At 42.1% G+C, this 13,813-nt stretch overlaps 1 protein-coding gene across 1 annotated transcript in view; it reads left to right on the top strand.

The window, feature by feature from the left end:
• The first annotated feature begins 871 nt into the window (after window positions 1–871).
• Window positions 872–13,813, top strand: part of LOC126088525 (odorant receptor Or2-like) — a 38,679-nt gene continuing 25,737 nt past the window's right edge. Inside the window, exons 1-2 of the mRNA XM_049906687.1 lie at window positions 872–914; window positions 1,021–1,125. Of these exons, the coding sequence (XP_049762644.1) occupies window positions 1,024–1,125 (102 nt within the window). The 5' untranslated portion in view covers window positions 872–914; window positions 1,021–1,023. The remainder of the gene's footprint in view (window positions 915–1,020; window positions 1,126–13,813) is intronic.

The following is a 13,813-nucleotide window of genomic DNA, read 5'->3' as shown; positions in this document are numbered from 1 at the left end:
TCTTCACCCAGTGCCACATCGTTGTGCTGGAATCTATAGACCTGTGTTCCTACACTGGAGATTTCAGCAGGGCTGTTCTCAATATCTGCGCTATGGCTACCTTCTTCGCCAACGTTTGCAAGATGTTTCATTTCCAGTTTCGTAAAAGTGACTACTTCCACCTTGTCAACGAACTAGATGCATTTGTCAGCCAACAAAGTTCAAAATATTCTGAGGACGAAACGGTCATAGAACTGTTAGACACCTCCAAGCAACGTACAGCGTTCATCACTAAAGTAGTTGTAGTGTACCTCATCTGTTGGACTTTCATGGTTGTTCCTGCGCTCTTCTTGATAGAAGTTCCATACGGAGTGTTTCCGTTGATGGCATGGTACCCGTTTACTGCAAATGTATGGCCGCGCTACGAAATCATAATAACGTTGCACTTCTTCACCATTGGATACTGTTTCTTCACAAGCTGGGGACTGGATCTGTTCTTTGGCTGCCTTATGTATCACCTTTCGCTTCAGCTACGGTTGTTGAATTATCATTTGGCGAACATTCGCTATAGACCGAAAGCAGTCCGCGATCTACAAGAAGGTTTTCCAGAGAACACATCTGTATCGCCAACAGACGTTCAGGGAGAAATGATTAAACGTGAAAAACAGGAAGAGATGGAGGGAGAAAATAAGAGACCCGCTGAGAATGCAATGTATGATAGACTTTTGGAATGTATAAAACATCATCAGAGGATAATTCGGTGAGTTTAGAGAATCATATAAATTTACTCATTTTTGTGGAGAAGTAAGTTTACCACTCATGACCTATTTTTCAGTTATGCAGAACGCGTGGAGAATGTGGCAAATCCTGTAATACTAGTACAGTTTGTAGTCGGGGTACTAGTTCTGTGTGTCGTATTATTTCAGACCTCATCAGTAAGTATCAGTTTCCTTGAATCTGAAGAAATACGTTTTTCAAATAAATCATGGGTATTTTTTACAAGATAAAGAAATGCTAAGGAATTTTTTCTTCATATTTCAGGAGATGGAAACTCTGACGGCTTTTGTAAGATTTCTAGTTTACCTACTGGAATTACTTCTGCAAATTTTCATTTACTGTTGGGTTGCACACGAAATTTTTGAGGAAGTAAGTAGATATAAACATACATATAAAAAAATTATCCTATAAAATTTTCTTTACCGGCTAATAATCGTCTTCTTGAGATGAAATGACTGACATTCTTTGGAACAGTTCTTTACTCTAATACAATAAATGTTGAGACATGATTGCATATTCTCCTAGGACAGGTCAGGGTAGTGCTTTCTTTGTAGTCTATAAGCTGTCGGTTGAGACTGAAAAATGACACGCCTCAACCTTGAAGCAGTTCGTTTGCGTTAGTTGCATTAGTTCAGTTAATAGCTCGATCCGTCCTCATTGTAGATAATTTTACTATCATTGTCCAATTGTCCATACGCAAAACTAAAGGAATGGAGCCATTTGTTTACTATAGGAGGAAGTGCTTCACCTAAAGGACAGTGGGCCTAGGAACAGATAATATATTTCAGTCGGTACTTCAGACTGGTGATTGATTTTAAAAGCACATGAAGGAATACATACAACAACCAATCATAAATAGTTTCCGCCTTTTTCTACAGTTTTTGTTGTTGTTAGGCATAAAACTATTTCTTGTGCAGCATTTGTAAATATTTCGAGCTCATATGTATATGCAGTGTAGTGCACGAAAGGTGCTTGGATTCACTGTTAATTTTCTAGTTACAGATTTCTTAAAGTTAGTTACATAACAAGTGGATGGTTAAGAAAGGAGTCTTGGCTGTGAACTACCTAGCACCCTCAACCTGGAGAGGCTCATCTATCATGGAACATCAAAATTTATAAATTAACTGATCTTAATTAACGTCTTAAGACTCTCACCTTCCTTGAAAATGAAACATCGTGTTATTTCCCAGCGGCTTTAGTTTCAAAATTTAGCCGTTGTTTGGTAATATGTCAGCTTAATTTGATTTCACCTACTGATTATTGGTGTATAGATGAACAATAATATAAAAGACCGATGACTAAATACATTACTGATAAGATTTTCATGATAGCAATTCTTTTAAATTTCAGTGCAACACTGATGTACCTAGGGACATGTTTCCTCATTTCAAAAAATCTTAATTTTCCGCAAAACGTTTCGTAATTTCAGGAACTGACAGCAACACATGAAAATTGAATGTCATTATTTAAAAATTAAAGGACAAAGACAATATATTTAATTTCTATTTCTGGGTTGGCTGGAACCGAAATTCCGAAATATGTTCCACGGAACAATACTGTCCTCTACTCTGGAAGGTGTAGGCGGCGAAGATCATTTGCAGGACGTAGCTACACTACGTTGATATGTGCTTTACTGACCGAAAAATTTAAAGTCGGCATCAGTTTACGGTAGACATACACCAGTGTGTTACAAAGAGGATTAGGGTAGACCTTTCACGTTGAAAACGAACAGGAACACGGAGACAGTGATGATTAGTCACGATTAGTCATGATTCTCGTAACATAAGTGATATTGTGCATGAGATGAAAATTAACCACAATTCATAATTTTAAGTCATCCATGAATATTTAAATTAACGTAAAGAAACGAGGACGTATGGAAGTATCGAAGTCAAGTTTAACTTGTTTTGAAAAGGAAATTAAAGACTACATCCGACACAGAATAAATGCTGGTGAGATGTGGTCCCTTAATCTGGAACCAATGAATAGACGGCAAAGCAATGTGTAGCAACATCCATCTTCATTTTCTGATGAAAATATGATGAGGGTGTATTTGTCAACTACTGAGTTATTACACTCCTGAAAGCAAGACCATGATTAGTGATAGCTACTGTGAGATACTGTGATATTTAAAGCCCACAATCAAAATGAAGCGGAGAGGCGATTTTGTTTCATAATAATGCCCATCCTCATACAGCTGCCGGTAGAATCCAGTGTTTAGAAGTACTTGGCTTTGAGCGCTTGGAACCCTCATCGCACAATCATGACTCACTTCGGAATGATTTTCACCTCTCAGGCGACTTGGTTGTAAGGTGATATCGGAGTAGCTGTGCAAGATGCTACAAAGATTCTTGTTATATGGAATTAGGGGTCTTCTCAAGAGATGGTCCAAGTGCACAGATATTGAGACAGATTATCTAGAATAATTATATTACTTGCAATGGTAAAATCTTAATGAAAATATCTAAAAAGGTATCGATATATTATTTAACTTATTCTCGAAAGATAAGATTAACTTATAGATTATGAATTCACAGTAAAACTGGATGTGAACACTGAGCGTTCTATGAGAAAAAGTCAGAAACTTTTTTCTTGAACCTCCTACTGCACTAAATAGCAAACTCAGGGCTGTAGAAAGCACGATATATACACTCCTGGAAATGGAAAAAAGAACACATTGACACCGGTGTGTCAGACCCACCATACTTGCTCCGGACACTGCGAGAGGGCTGTACAAGCAATGATCACACGCACGGCACAGCGCACACACCAGGAACCGCGGTGTTGGCCGTCGAATGGCGCTAGCTGCGCAGCATTTGTGCACCGCCGCCGTCAGTGTCAGCCAGTTTGCCGTGGCATACGGAGCTCCATCGCAGTCTTTAACACTGGTAGCATGCCGCGACAGCGTGGACGTGAACCGTATGTGCAGTTGACGGACTTTGAACGAGGGCGTATAGTGGGCATGCGGGAGGCCGGGTGGACGTACCGCCGAATTGCTCAACACGTGGAGCGTGAGGTCTCCACAGTACATCGATGTTGTCGCCAGGGGTCGGCGGAAGGTGCACGTGCCCGTCGACCTGGGACCGGACCGCAGCGACACACGGATGCACGCCAAGACCGTAGGATCCTACGCAGTGCCGTAGGGGACCGCACCGCCACTTCCCAGCAAATTAGGGACACTGTTGCTCCTGGGGTATCGGCGAGGACCATTCGCAACCGTCTCCATGAATCTGGGCTACGGTCCCGCACACCGTTAGGCCGTCTTCCGCTCACGCCCCAACATCGTGCAGCCCGCCTCCAGTGGTTTCGCGACAGGCGTGAATGGAGGGACGAATGGAGACGTGTCGTCTTCAGCGATGAGAGTCGCTTCTGCCTTGGTGCCAATGATGGTCGTATGCGTGTTTGGCGCCGTGCAGGTGAGCGCCACAATCAGGACTGCATACGACCGAGGCACACAGGGCCAACACCCGGCATCATGGTGTGGGGAGCGATCTCCTACACTGGCCGTACACCACTGGTGATCGTCGAGGGGACACTGAATAGTGCACGGTACATCCAAACCGTCATCGAACCCATCGTTCTACCATTCCTAGACCGGCAAGGGAACTTGCTGTTCCAACAGGACAATGCACGTCCGCATGTATCCCGTGCCACCCAACGTGCTCTAGAAGGTGTAAGTCAACTACCCTGGCCAGCAAGATCTCCGGATCTGTCCCCCATTGAGCATGTTTGGGACTGGATGAAGCGTCGTCTCACGCGGTTTGCACGTCCAGCACGAACGCTGGTCCAACTGAGGCGCCAGGTGGAAATGGCATGGCAAGCCGTTCCACAGGACTACATCTAGCATCTCTACGATCGTCTCCGTGGGAGAATAGCAGCCTGCATTGCTGCGAAAGGTGTATATACACTGTACTAGTGCCGACATTGTGCATGCTCTGTTGCCTGTGTCTATGTGCCTGTGGTTCTGTCAGTGTGATCATGTGATGTATCTGACCCCAGGAATGTGTCAATAAAGTTTCCCCTTCCTGGGACAATGAATTCACGGTGTTCTTATTTCAATTTCCAGGAGTATATATATATATATATATATATATATATATATATATATATATATATATATATATATATGTGTGTGTGTGTGTGTGTGTGTGTGTGCACCTCCCTACTGGCGTCTCAGCGGAACCTGCGCCTGACAGTTTCCGATGCCTGCTTGTTTTTCCAGTGGCCGCTATAAAACCATATATGCGAAGTACTTTTTTACGAATCTTCAGTGATGCTGTGAGAGCCTATTAGACCACGGTCTGTCAGTCGTATCCTTCATACTCTAGCCGTAGACTTTTCACATTTATAAGTCATGTAGCGAACCCGATAATGCTTTGCAAGTTCGCAATATGTATCTGTGTTGTATATGTGCCCTGCTCTCCTCCAACAGTTCTATTTGCCAGACACTTCCTCCTCCCCCCCCCCTCACTTTTGTCCATCTCCTGCCCCTCGACACCTTTGTCACTGTCCATCTCTTACTCCCCCCTCCCCCTCCCCCACATCACCGTTATCTCTATCCGTATCCTCCTTCTAATATTACTCCAACTGCAGTTTTGGCTAATCGTATATGAGAGATTCATCGTAGTATGAGAGTGGTGTAGTTTTTGCTGTGGAATGCTGGGATTCGAACAGTCGAATCTACTCCACCAACAAAGTCAATTAGGAGACGCATGTTGCAGTTTTGCCCTGCTTTTGGTCGTGATGAGAACTTGTACGTTAAAATAAAACATTCCAACACAGTTACGATCCCTTTTAACACAAAATGTAACGTGTGTAAGCGTTGTACAAAGATGTTCACTAATAAACTGTTGCGGCCTTCGATTCATTACATTGGCCAAACTGCGACTGTCCTCACGTGCTTTGCACCACTCACCCTGTCTCAAAAATATATGTTCTTTGGTCTATTGTCAGAAACAATTATATTTAGCGATTTATAAAAAAAAGTTAATTATTTACAAAAAACTGTTACTATAGTTTTAAAGACAGTAAACGATGATTCATTCTCGATATATTTCTAAAGATTGTTCTTTTGACTTTTGTGTGGAAATTTGATTACGAAGTTACAGTAACAATACCTATTGTAAAATGATTACTACATCTTGATTTCAGTTGAATCTTATTCCTAACATTAAATGAGGTACTGTCCAAAACAGAATTTCAGGTTAAAGTTCTGGAATAACTTTGTAGCATCAGTATGACCGAAAATCAGTAGTGTTTGCAGCAGACTGTTCGAGAGTTGTTAATGAAAAAATAAATTATACCTGATCTAATTGGTTTTTCTTTATTGACATGATACATTAAGTGTAGAAGTAATAATAAATACATCAGAAGAGTGATAAATGTTCAAAAAGTCTATTTCTTAGGTAAGCTGAAATTTACGATTACTGGTAATTAATTATTGATTTATGTACAACAAAGATATTTATCCTAATATTCCCACTCGAAAGTAAAAATGCAATCATGAGAATGAAATTATAAATTTTGCTGAAATTCACGACACTATGTTAATTCACAATATCAAGTTTTGTAGGTAACTTTAACTTTCCGTTAATCATAATTAAAGGTGAACCATAATTTGCTGATACTTCCTAACTTTTGTCCATTACATATTGCGTATCAGATACTATACAAAGCGATAAACTTTTAGTGGTACCAAAGCAGTCATGAACTACGCTATAACTATTCGTATTATATCCCTCACCCTCTCTTTGTACATTTTCTCCTCCTCCGTCTTTCTGTCCATCTCTTTGCCTCTCTCTAACCTTCAACCTTCTTTATTGCGAATAAAACCTTGATCGGGCAATGTAGTCACATAAATAAATGGATAAATTGTTGAGATGATGAGATCGTTAATATCAGCCGTACAGGAGAGACCTCTGCAGCTGCGGGATCTGTGGATATAGTAGTTCCAATTACAGTATTTCTCGTAGTTTTAATTTGTGAACTAGTAGAATTGAAATTGGGGCGACTCTGCTGTGTAGGTACACTTGTTCCACTGCTCCTCTTACCAAGCTAAGTGACGCGCTGGTTAGAGGCCTAGACTCGCATTCGGGAGACTCCCTGGTGGGGCAAATGTAATTAGGTTTCCCGTCACTTCCTAGAACCACTAACCCAAAACATTTAACAGCGTAAATGAAAAGAAAATTTGTGATATCTTTATCCTTCTTCAAACTGAAGTTTTGACCTTTCCTAACTACCTTTTTAGGAAGCAACAAAGAAGGCGTCCCCTATCCCTTAGGAAAGTCTGTGTTGTGGGCAATGTAATACTCATTCCTATTGTAGAACATTCTCAGTAACGGTTAATGATTCAGCTTTCCTGTGAGATATTTATGTACCCGAACAGAAAAATAATAGCGTATGTCTTTCATTATGCACGGAAACTGTGCCACGTTCGACACACTGGAAAAGAAAAAGGAAGCAATTTTACGGACAAACAATGCTACGATGAACTTCTCGTGCCTAAGCAACTGAGGCAAATAGGATGATCCTGAGGACTGACGGCTTTTCTTCCTACATATTCTTGACGAGGGCTCTGCTACTCCACACTGTGTGGGGACGTTTCTCCACACTTTTGATGTTGTCTGTGAGGTCGCTTTCTATATTTGGTAAAATCTTGCCAACGACTGCGCAATCGATATTACACTCACACCAAAATATGTTTTTAATCACCTCTGTTCCGGGAGTCCCATAACCTATACAGAAAATTGGAACAGAGTTCAACATAAATATCATGTCACTCTTTTTATTGCTCTGAAAACCACACATTGCATGTTCTACCTCCATACTGCGAGACCTTCAGTAGTGGTGGTCCTGAATGATGTACACACCGCCTACCTCCAATAACCAGTAGCGCATCCTCTTGCATTGGGGCATGCCTATATTCATCGTTGCATTCTATCCACAAGCTCCTCAAGGAGGTATTGTTCCAGATTGTCCCTCAACGGCGATTCGGCGTAGGTCCCTCAGAGTGGTTGGTGGGTCACATCGTCCACAATCATCCCTTTTCAATATATCCCAGGCATGTTCGATATGGGTCATATCTGGAGAACATGCTGGCCACTCTAGTCGAGCAATGTCGATATCCTGAAGGTTTCATTCACAAGATGTGCACGATGGGGGCACGAATTAACGTTCATGATTACGAATGCCTAGCCAATATGCTGTCGATATGCTAGCAGAATCGGTCTGAAGATGGTATTCACGAATGGTACAGCCGTTACAGCGCCTTACATGTCCACCAGCGTAGGACGTCTGCCCCACATAATGCCACTCCAAGCCAGCAAAGAACCTCCACCCTGCTGAACTCGCTGGAAAGTGTGTCCAAGGCGTTGTGTTCGAGCGGGTTGCCTCCAAACACGTCTCCGACGATTGTCTGGTTGAAGGCATATGCGACACTCACCGGTGAATAGAATGTGATGTCAGGCCTGAGCGGTCCATTAGGGATGTTGTTGGGCCCAATTGTACCGCGCTGTATGGTGTCGTGGTTGCAAAGATGGACCTCGCCATGGACGCCGGGACTGAAGTTGCGCATCATGCAGCATACTGCGAACAGTTTGAGTCGTAACACGACGTCCTTTCGCTGCACGAAAAGCATTATTCAATATGGTGGCGTTTCTGTCAGGATTCCTCCGAGCCATAATTAACAGGTAGTGGTTAACCATTGTAATAGTAGCCCTTGGGCGGCCTGAGCGAGGTATGTCATCTACAGCTTCTGTCTCTCTGTATCTCCTCCATATCCCAACAAAATCGCTTTAGTTCACTCCGAGACGCCTGGATATTTCCCTCGTATATAGTCCTTCCTGGTACAAAGTAACAATACAGATGCGATCGAACCGCAGTCTTGACCGTCTAGGCATGGTTGAACTACAGGCAACACGAGCCGTGTACCTCCTTCCTCGTGGAATGGGTTTAACTGATCGGTTGTCGGACCCCCTCCGTCTAATAGGCGCTGCTCATGCATGGTTTGTTGCATCTTTTGGCGCGGTTAGTAACACCTCTGAATAGTCAATGGGACTGTGTCTGTGATACAACATCCACAGACAACGTCTATCTTCTAGAGTTCCGGGAACTGGGGTGATGCAAAACTTTTTTTGATGTGTGTAATTGAGTTCTGAATAATTTTCCTAAATTACTGGTGAATCCTTTATGGCATAGGCAGAAAACACTCTCTTGACGTACGCGTACTCCATAATTATTCTACCACCTCTATACGCAAACACTTGGGCTACACTCGTCTGGAATGAGACGGTCCCGACGGGGGGGGGGGGGGGGGGGGTTCACTGGGGGCCGAACCGCACAGTAACCCTGATTTCGGCGTGTGGGGCGGTGATGGGGAGAGTGGACTGCTTTAGCCTGTTGTGTTGTTGTGTACCACTAAGAGCTACGGCGGGGACGACGCCTCTCCGACGTATCTAGGTCCCCAGTTCAATACATACACTGAAACGTCCCCTTTTGAACAATTATACGTGACTGTGCTTAAACTGACACACAATATTTTTAGCGCAACGCAGTCTGACTTTGAAAAATCCCTACTAAAGAACGGCCCTGACTAACATTAACCTATACCTTTCACAAATCAGTTACCTCACAAAAATCTTCGTTACTCGAACAACTGCAGTACAGCGAGTGCCACTACTGCCAGCTAAATAAAAGATTCAAACTACTGAAGGAACTAGCTACTGATAGGCATAGTTAGCAAATGAAATATTTTGATAGAGAACAAACAATGTATTTACCTTAGTAGTGTTCAAAAGTCATTATATATATATATATATATATATATATATATATATATATATATATATATATATATCAGTTCATGACATCCAGTCTTACAAATGTACAGTCTCTGATGGACACACGTCGAGATCATCCGCTCTCAAAATTCCGCCATCTCTCTCCCCACATCCACCAATGCTGGCAGCTCACCTCCAACTGCGCAACGCTACGCGCTGTTGACAGCCAACTGACCAACTGTACTATAGCAAATTCCAGCAATGCCACCCAGCCACAGACTGCACACAGCACAGGCAGTGATTTTCATACGGAGCGCTACGTGGCGTTACCAATAAAAAAAAACTAAACAGCCTACTTACAACAAATACGCACAAGGCACAAGTATTGCTAACAGAGTAATGTAACAGCCTGACCTTAAGCTTTCTACAGGCCTCCAGTAGTCACAAAAATAGTTGGAATTCCTACATTGTGACAATGGCACCCATTGGGTCCTTTTTACGTCGTCGAGGTGCAACATGAATGAAGTTTTTAATATCACTATAACTGGTGTCCAGATGTGAAGCTGCTTTACAATTCGATTTGCATGTTTTTCCTAGTTTGATTATGCAATACGCAATCTTAGGAGTTAGATTAAACGTAATACATAAGAATCACGCTTATAAGCTATACCGTACATCTTGTGTAAACTGCGTAAGTTCCTTCCTTTGCATCACGCTAATCACCGTCTTTAGCGTTCCGACCATCTATTTAGTAACAGGCAGAAAAGCTTAGAGGCTCAGTAACTAAATATACAAGTAAAGATCAGAAACACACGCACACACTAATATCTCGATTAAAAGTTGTTAATTTTAACATTAAATCAGTATCTACGTTCAATCTCTTTGTGTACTTAAATTAAAAAAAAAAGTACAGTTGAAAATGCTTGTTCACATAGAGTGGTTGTCGGAAAGCCCATGAAATGTATCAGTGCAATTTTCGGCAGTTGCTGGATAGTCTTGCGGAATAATCATCCAACACCAGACCAATGGTGTTGTTTTAAATAACGATTTTAGAGTCTGGTGTCATGATAGATTCTTTAACGAGTCTCCTTCACTTGATGACATTTTCAACTGTTTTCTGTAACCTTCTTCAAAGGGGTTTCTGGTCCACTGGATTTCGCCATCAATTTCAGAGAAGCAGTTCATAAGAGAAACATGAGAAGCTTTCTCGTTGATATGAATGAAGAATATAATATATTATCACGTTCAAACTTGGTACCCTTGAATGTGGGGTGCGAGAGGAAAGGGATGTTTACGGCATTGGACGCTCCAATATTGTCAACTATGCAACCACAATGTCGGCTGCTAATGGCAACACAGGATGGAAATGAAGATATCCAATAGTGAGCTCACCATGAGGTTATGGAGCTTAGTTGAACAGCTTAGTCGGCGATTAACTCACGAAGGTGTTACTGTGTTAATGATGTTCATGCAAAATGGAGCAACCGCATCCCGGGTTCCCGGGTTCGCTTCACGGCGGGGTCAGGGATTTTCTCTGCCTCGTGACGACTGGGTGTTGTGTGATGTCCTTAGGTTAGTTAGGTTTAAGTAGTTCTAAGTTCAAGGGGACTGATGATCATAGATGTTAAGTCCCATAGTGCTCAGAGCCATTTGAACCATTTGAGTTAGCAATTAGTTTTCAACTGTGATTCATCGGGATTTTAGGAGAAAATGCATGTGAAACGAAGCCTGGAAATTTTAAGTACCAAGGGAGTTGCATCAAGGTCAACTACCATCAATGTCTTAACGCTTTCGTATACAATTATGCCGACTGTTCATCTGGATGGTTAATGTCTGGAAAGTTATTTACTGTCCTGCGCAAAGTTGGAGGTGCTCTGTCCCCTGGGATTCTTTCCTGGTCTGTGTATAAATATCATACTCATTTATAGCAAACTATCACTTCTGAAAAGTGTGTGACATTCCTAATCATAATTCCTGGAACCACTGGACACATTCCGCCTCTGGGTGTTTGTTTTTTCGCTGCCTTTATAACGTATGATCGCAGTATCTGCAGCTACGCCTTAAAGGACCACCAGTTCATGATAAGCTCCACGACACACTGTCTGCATTCGGTAGCATGGCATCATATTCCATTATTTTCATGACCCCGTTACGCTAATGTGATTCTACGAGCATTCTTGGAGAGTGGATACCTAAATGAAACGTCCTGCACGGACCTCCGAAGGAGGTAGCCTTTGATATTTGATGATGCGTATCTTTGGTGTTCTCGGTACAAGTTAATGTTTTTTTTAATTTCCTTAACGTCAACGAAGTCAGTTTTGTGATTTTTTTTTTTTTTTTTTTTTTTTTTTTTTTTTTTTTTTTTTGTCATCAGTCTACTGACGGGTTTGATGCGGCACGCCACGAATTCCTTTCCTGTGCTAACCTCTTCATCTCAGAGTAGTAGCACTTGCAACCTACGTACTCAATTATTTGTTTGACGTATTCCAATCTCTGTCTTCCTCTACAGTTTTTGCCCTCTACGGCTCCCTCTAGTACCATGGAAGTCATTCCCTCATGTCTTAGCAGATTTCCTATCATCCTGTCCCTTCTCCTTATCAGTGTTTTCCACATATTCCTTTCATCTCCGATTCTGCGTAGAACCTCCTCATTCCTTACCTTATCAGTCCACCTAATTTTCAACATTCGTCTATAGCACCACATCTCAAATGCTTCGATTCTCTTCTGTTCCGGTTATCCCACAGTCCATGTTTCACTACCATAAAATGCATTACTCCAGACGTACATCTTCAGAAATTTCTTCCTCAAATTAAGGACGGTATTTGATATTAGTGGCCAGAAATGCCTTTTTTGCCGTATCGAGTCTGCTTTTGATGTCCTCCTTGCTCCGTCCGTCATTGGTTATTTTACTGCCTAGGTAGCAGAATTCCTTAACTTCATTGACTTCGTGACCATCAATCCTGATGTTAAGTTTCTCGCTGTTCTCATTTCCACTACTCATTAAATTCGTCTTTCTCCGACTTACTCTCAAACCATACTGTGTACTTATTAGACTGTTCATTCCGTTCAGTAGATCATTTAATTCTTCTTCACTTTCACTCAGGACAGCAATGTCATCAGCGAATCATCATTGATATCCTTTCACGCCGGCCGGTGTGGCCGTGCGGTTCTAAGCGCGTCAGTTTGGAACCGCGTGACCGCTACGGTTGCAAGTTCGAATCCTGCCTCGGGCATGGATGTGTTTGATGTCCTTAGGTTAGTTAGGTTTAAGTAGTTCTAAGTTCTAGGGGACTGATGACCTCAGTAGTTAAGTCCCATAGTACTCAGAGCCATTTGAACCATTTTTATCCTTTCACCTTTTATTTTCAATCCACTCCTGAACCTTTCTTTTATTTCCATCATTGCTTCCTCGATGTACAGATTGAAGAGTAGGGGCGAAAGGCTACAGCCTTGTCTTACACCCTTCTTAATACGAGCACTTCAATCTTGATCGTCCACTGTTATTATTTCCTCTTTGTTGTTGTACATATTGTATATGACCCGTCTCTCCCTATAGTTTACCCCTACTTTTTTCAGAATCACGAAAAGCTTGCACCATTTTATATTGTCGAACGGTTTTCCCAGGTCGACAAATCCAATGAAAGTGTCTTGATTTTTCTTTAGCCTTGCTTCCATTATTAGCCGTAACGTCAGAATTGCCTCTCTCGTCCCTTTACTTTTCATAAAGCCAAACTGATCGTCACCTAGCGCATTCTCAATTTTCTTTTCCATTCTTCTGTATATTATTCTTGTAAGCAGCTTCGACGCATGAGCTGTTAAGCTGATTGTGCGATAATTCTTGCACTTGCTCTTTCCGTCTTCGGAATTGTGTGGATGATGCTTTTCCGAAAGTCAGATGGTACATCGCCAGACTCATATATTCTACACACCAACGTGAATAGTCGTTTCGTCGTCACTTCCCCCAAAGATATTAGAAATTCTCATGGAATGTTATCTACCCCTTCTGCCTTATTTGACCGTAAGTCCTCCAAAGCTCATTTAAATTCCGATTCTAATACTGGATCACCTATCTCTTCTAAATCGACTCCTGTTTCTTCTTCTATCACATCAGACAAATCTTCATCCTCATGGAGGCTTTCAATGTCTTCTTTCCACCTATCTGCTCTCTCCTCTGCATTTAACAGTGGAATTCCCGTGGCACTCTTAATGTTACCACCGTTGCTTTTAATGTCACCAAAGGTTGTTTCGACTTTCCTGTATGCTGAGTCTGTCCTTCCGAC

Source organism: Schistocerca cancellata, chromosome 6 (assembly GCF_023864275.1).
Source record: "Schistocerca cancellata isolate TAMUIC-IGC-003103 chromosome 6, iqSchCanc2.1, whole genome shotgun sequence".
Taxonomy (NCBI): domain Eukaryota; kingdom Metazoa; phylum Arthropoda; class Insecta; order Orthoptera; family Acrididae; genus Schistocerca; species Schistocerca cancellata.
Note: the sequence above shows the minus strand (reverse complement) of the source record. Positions and strands in the feature narration are given on the sequence as shown.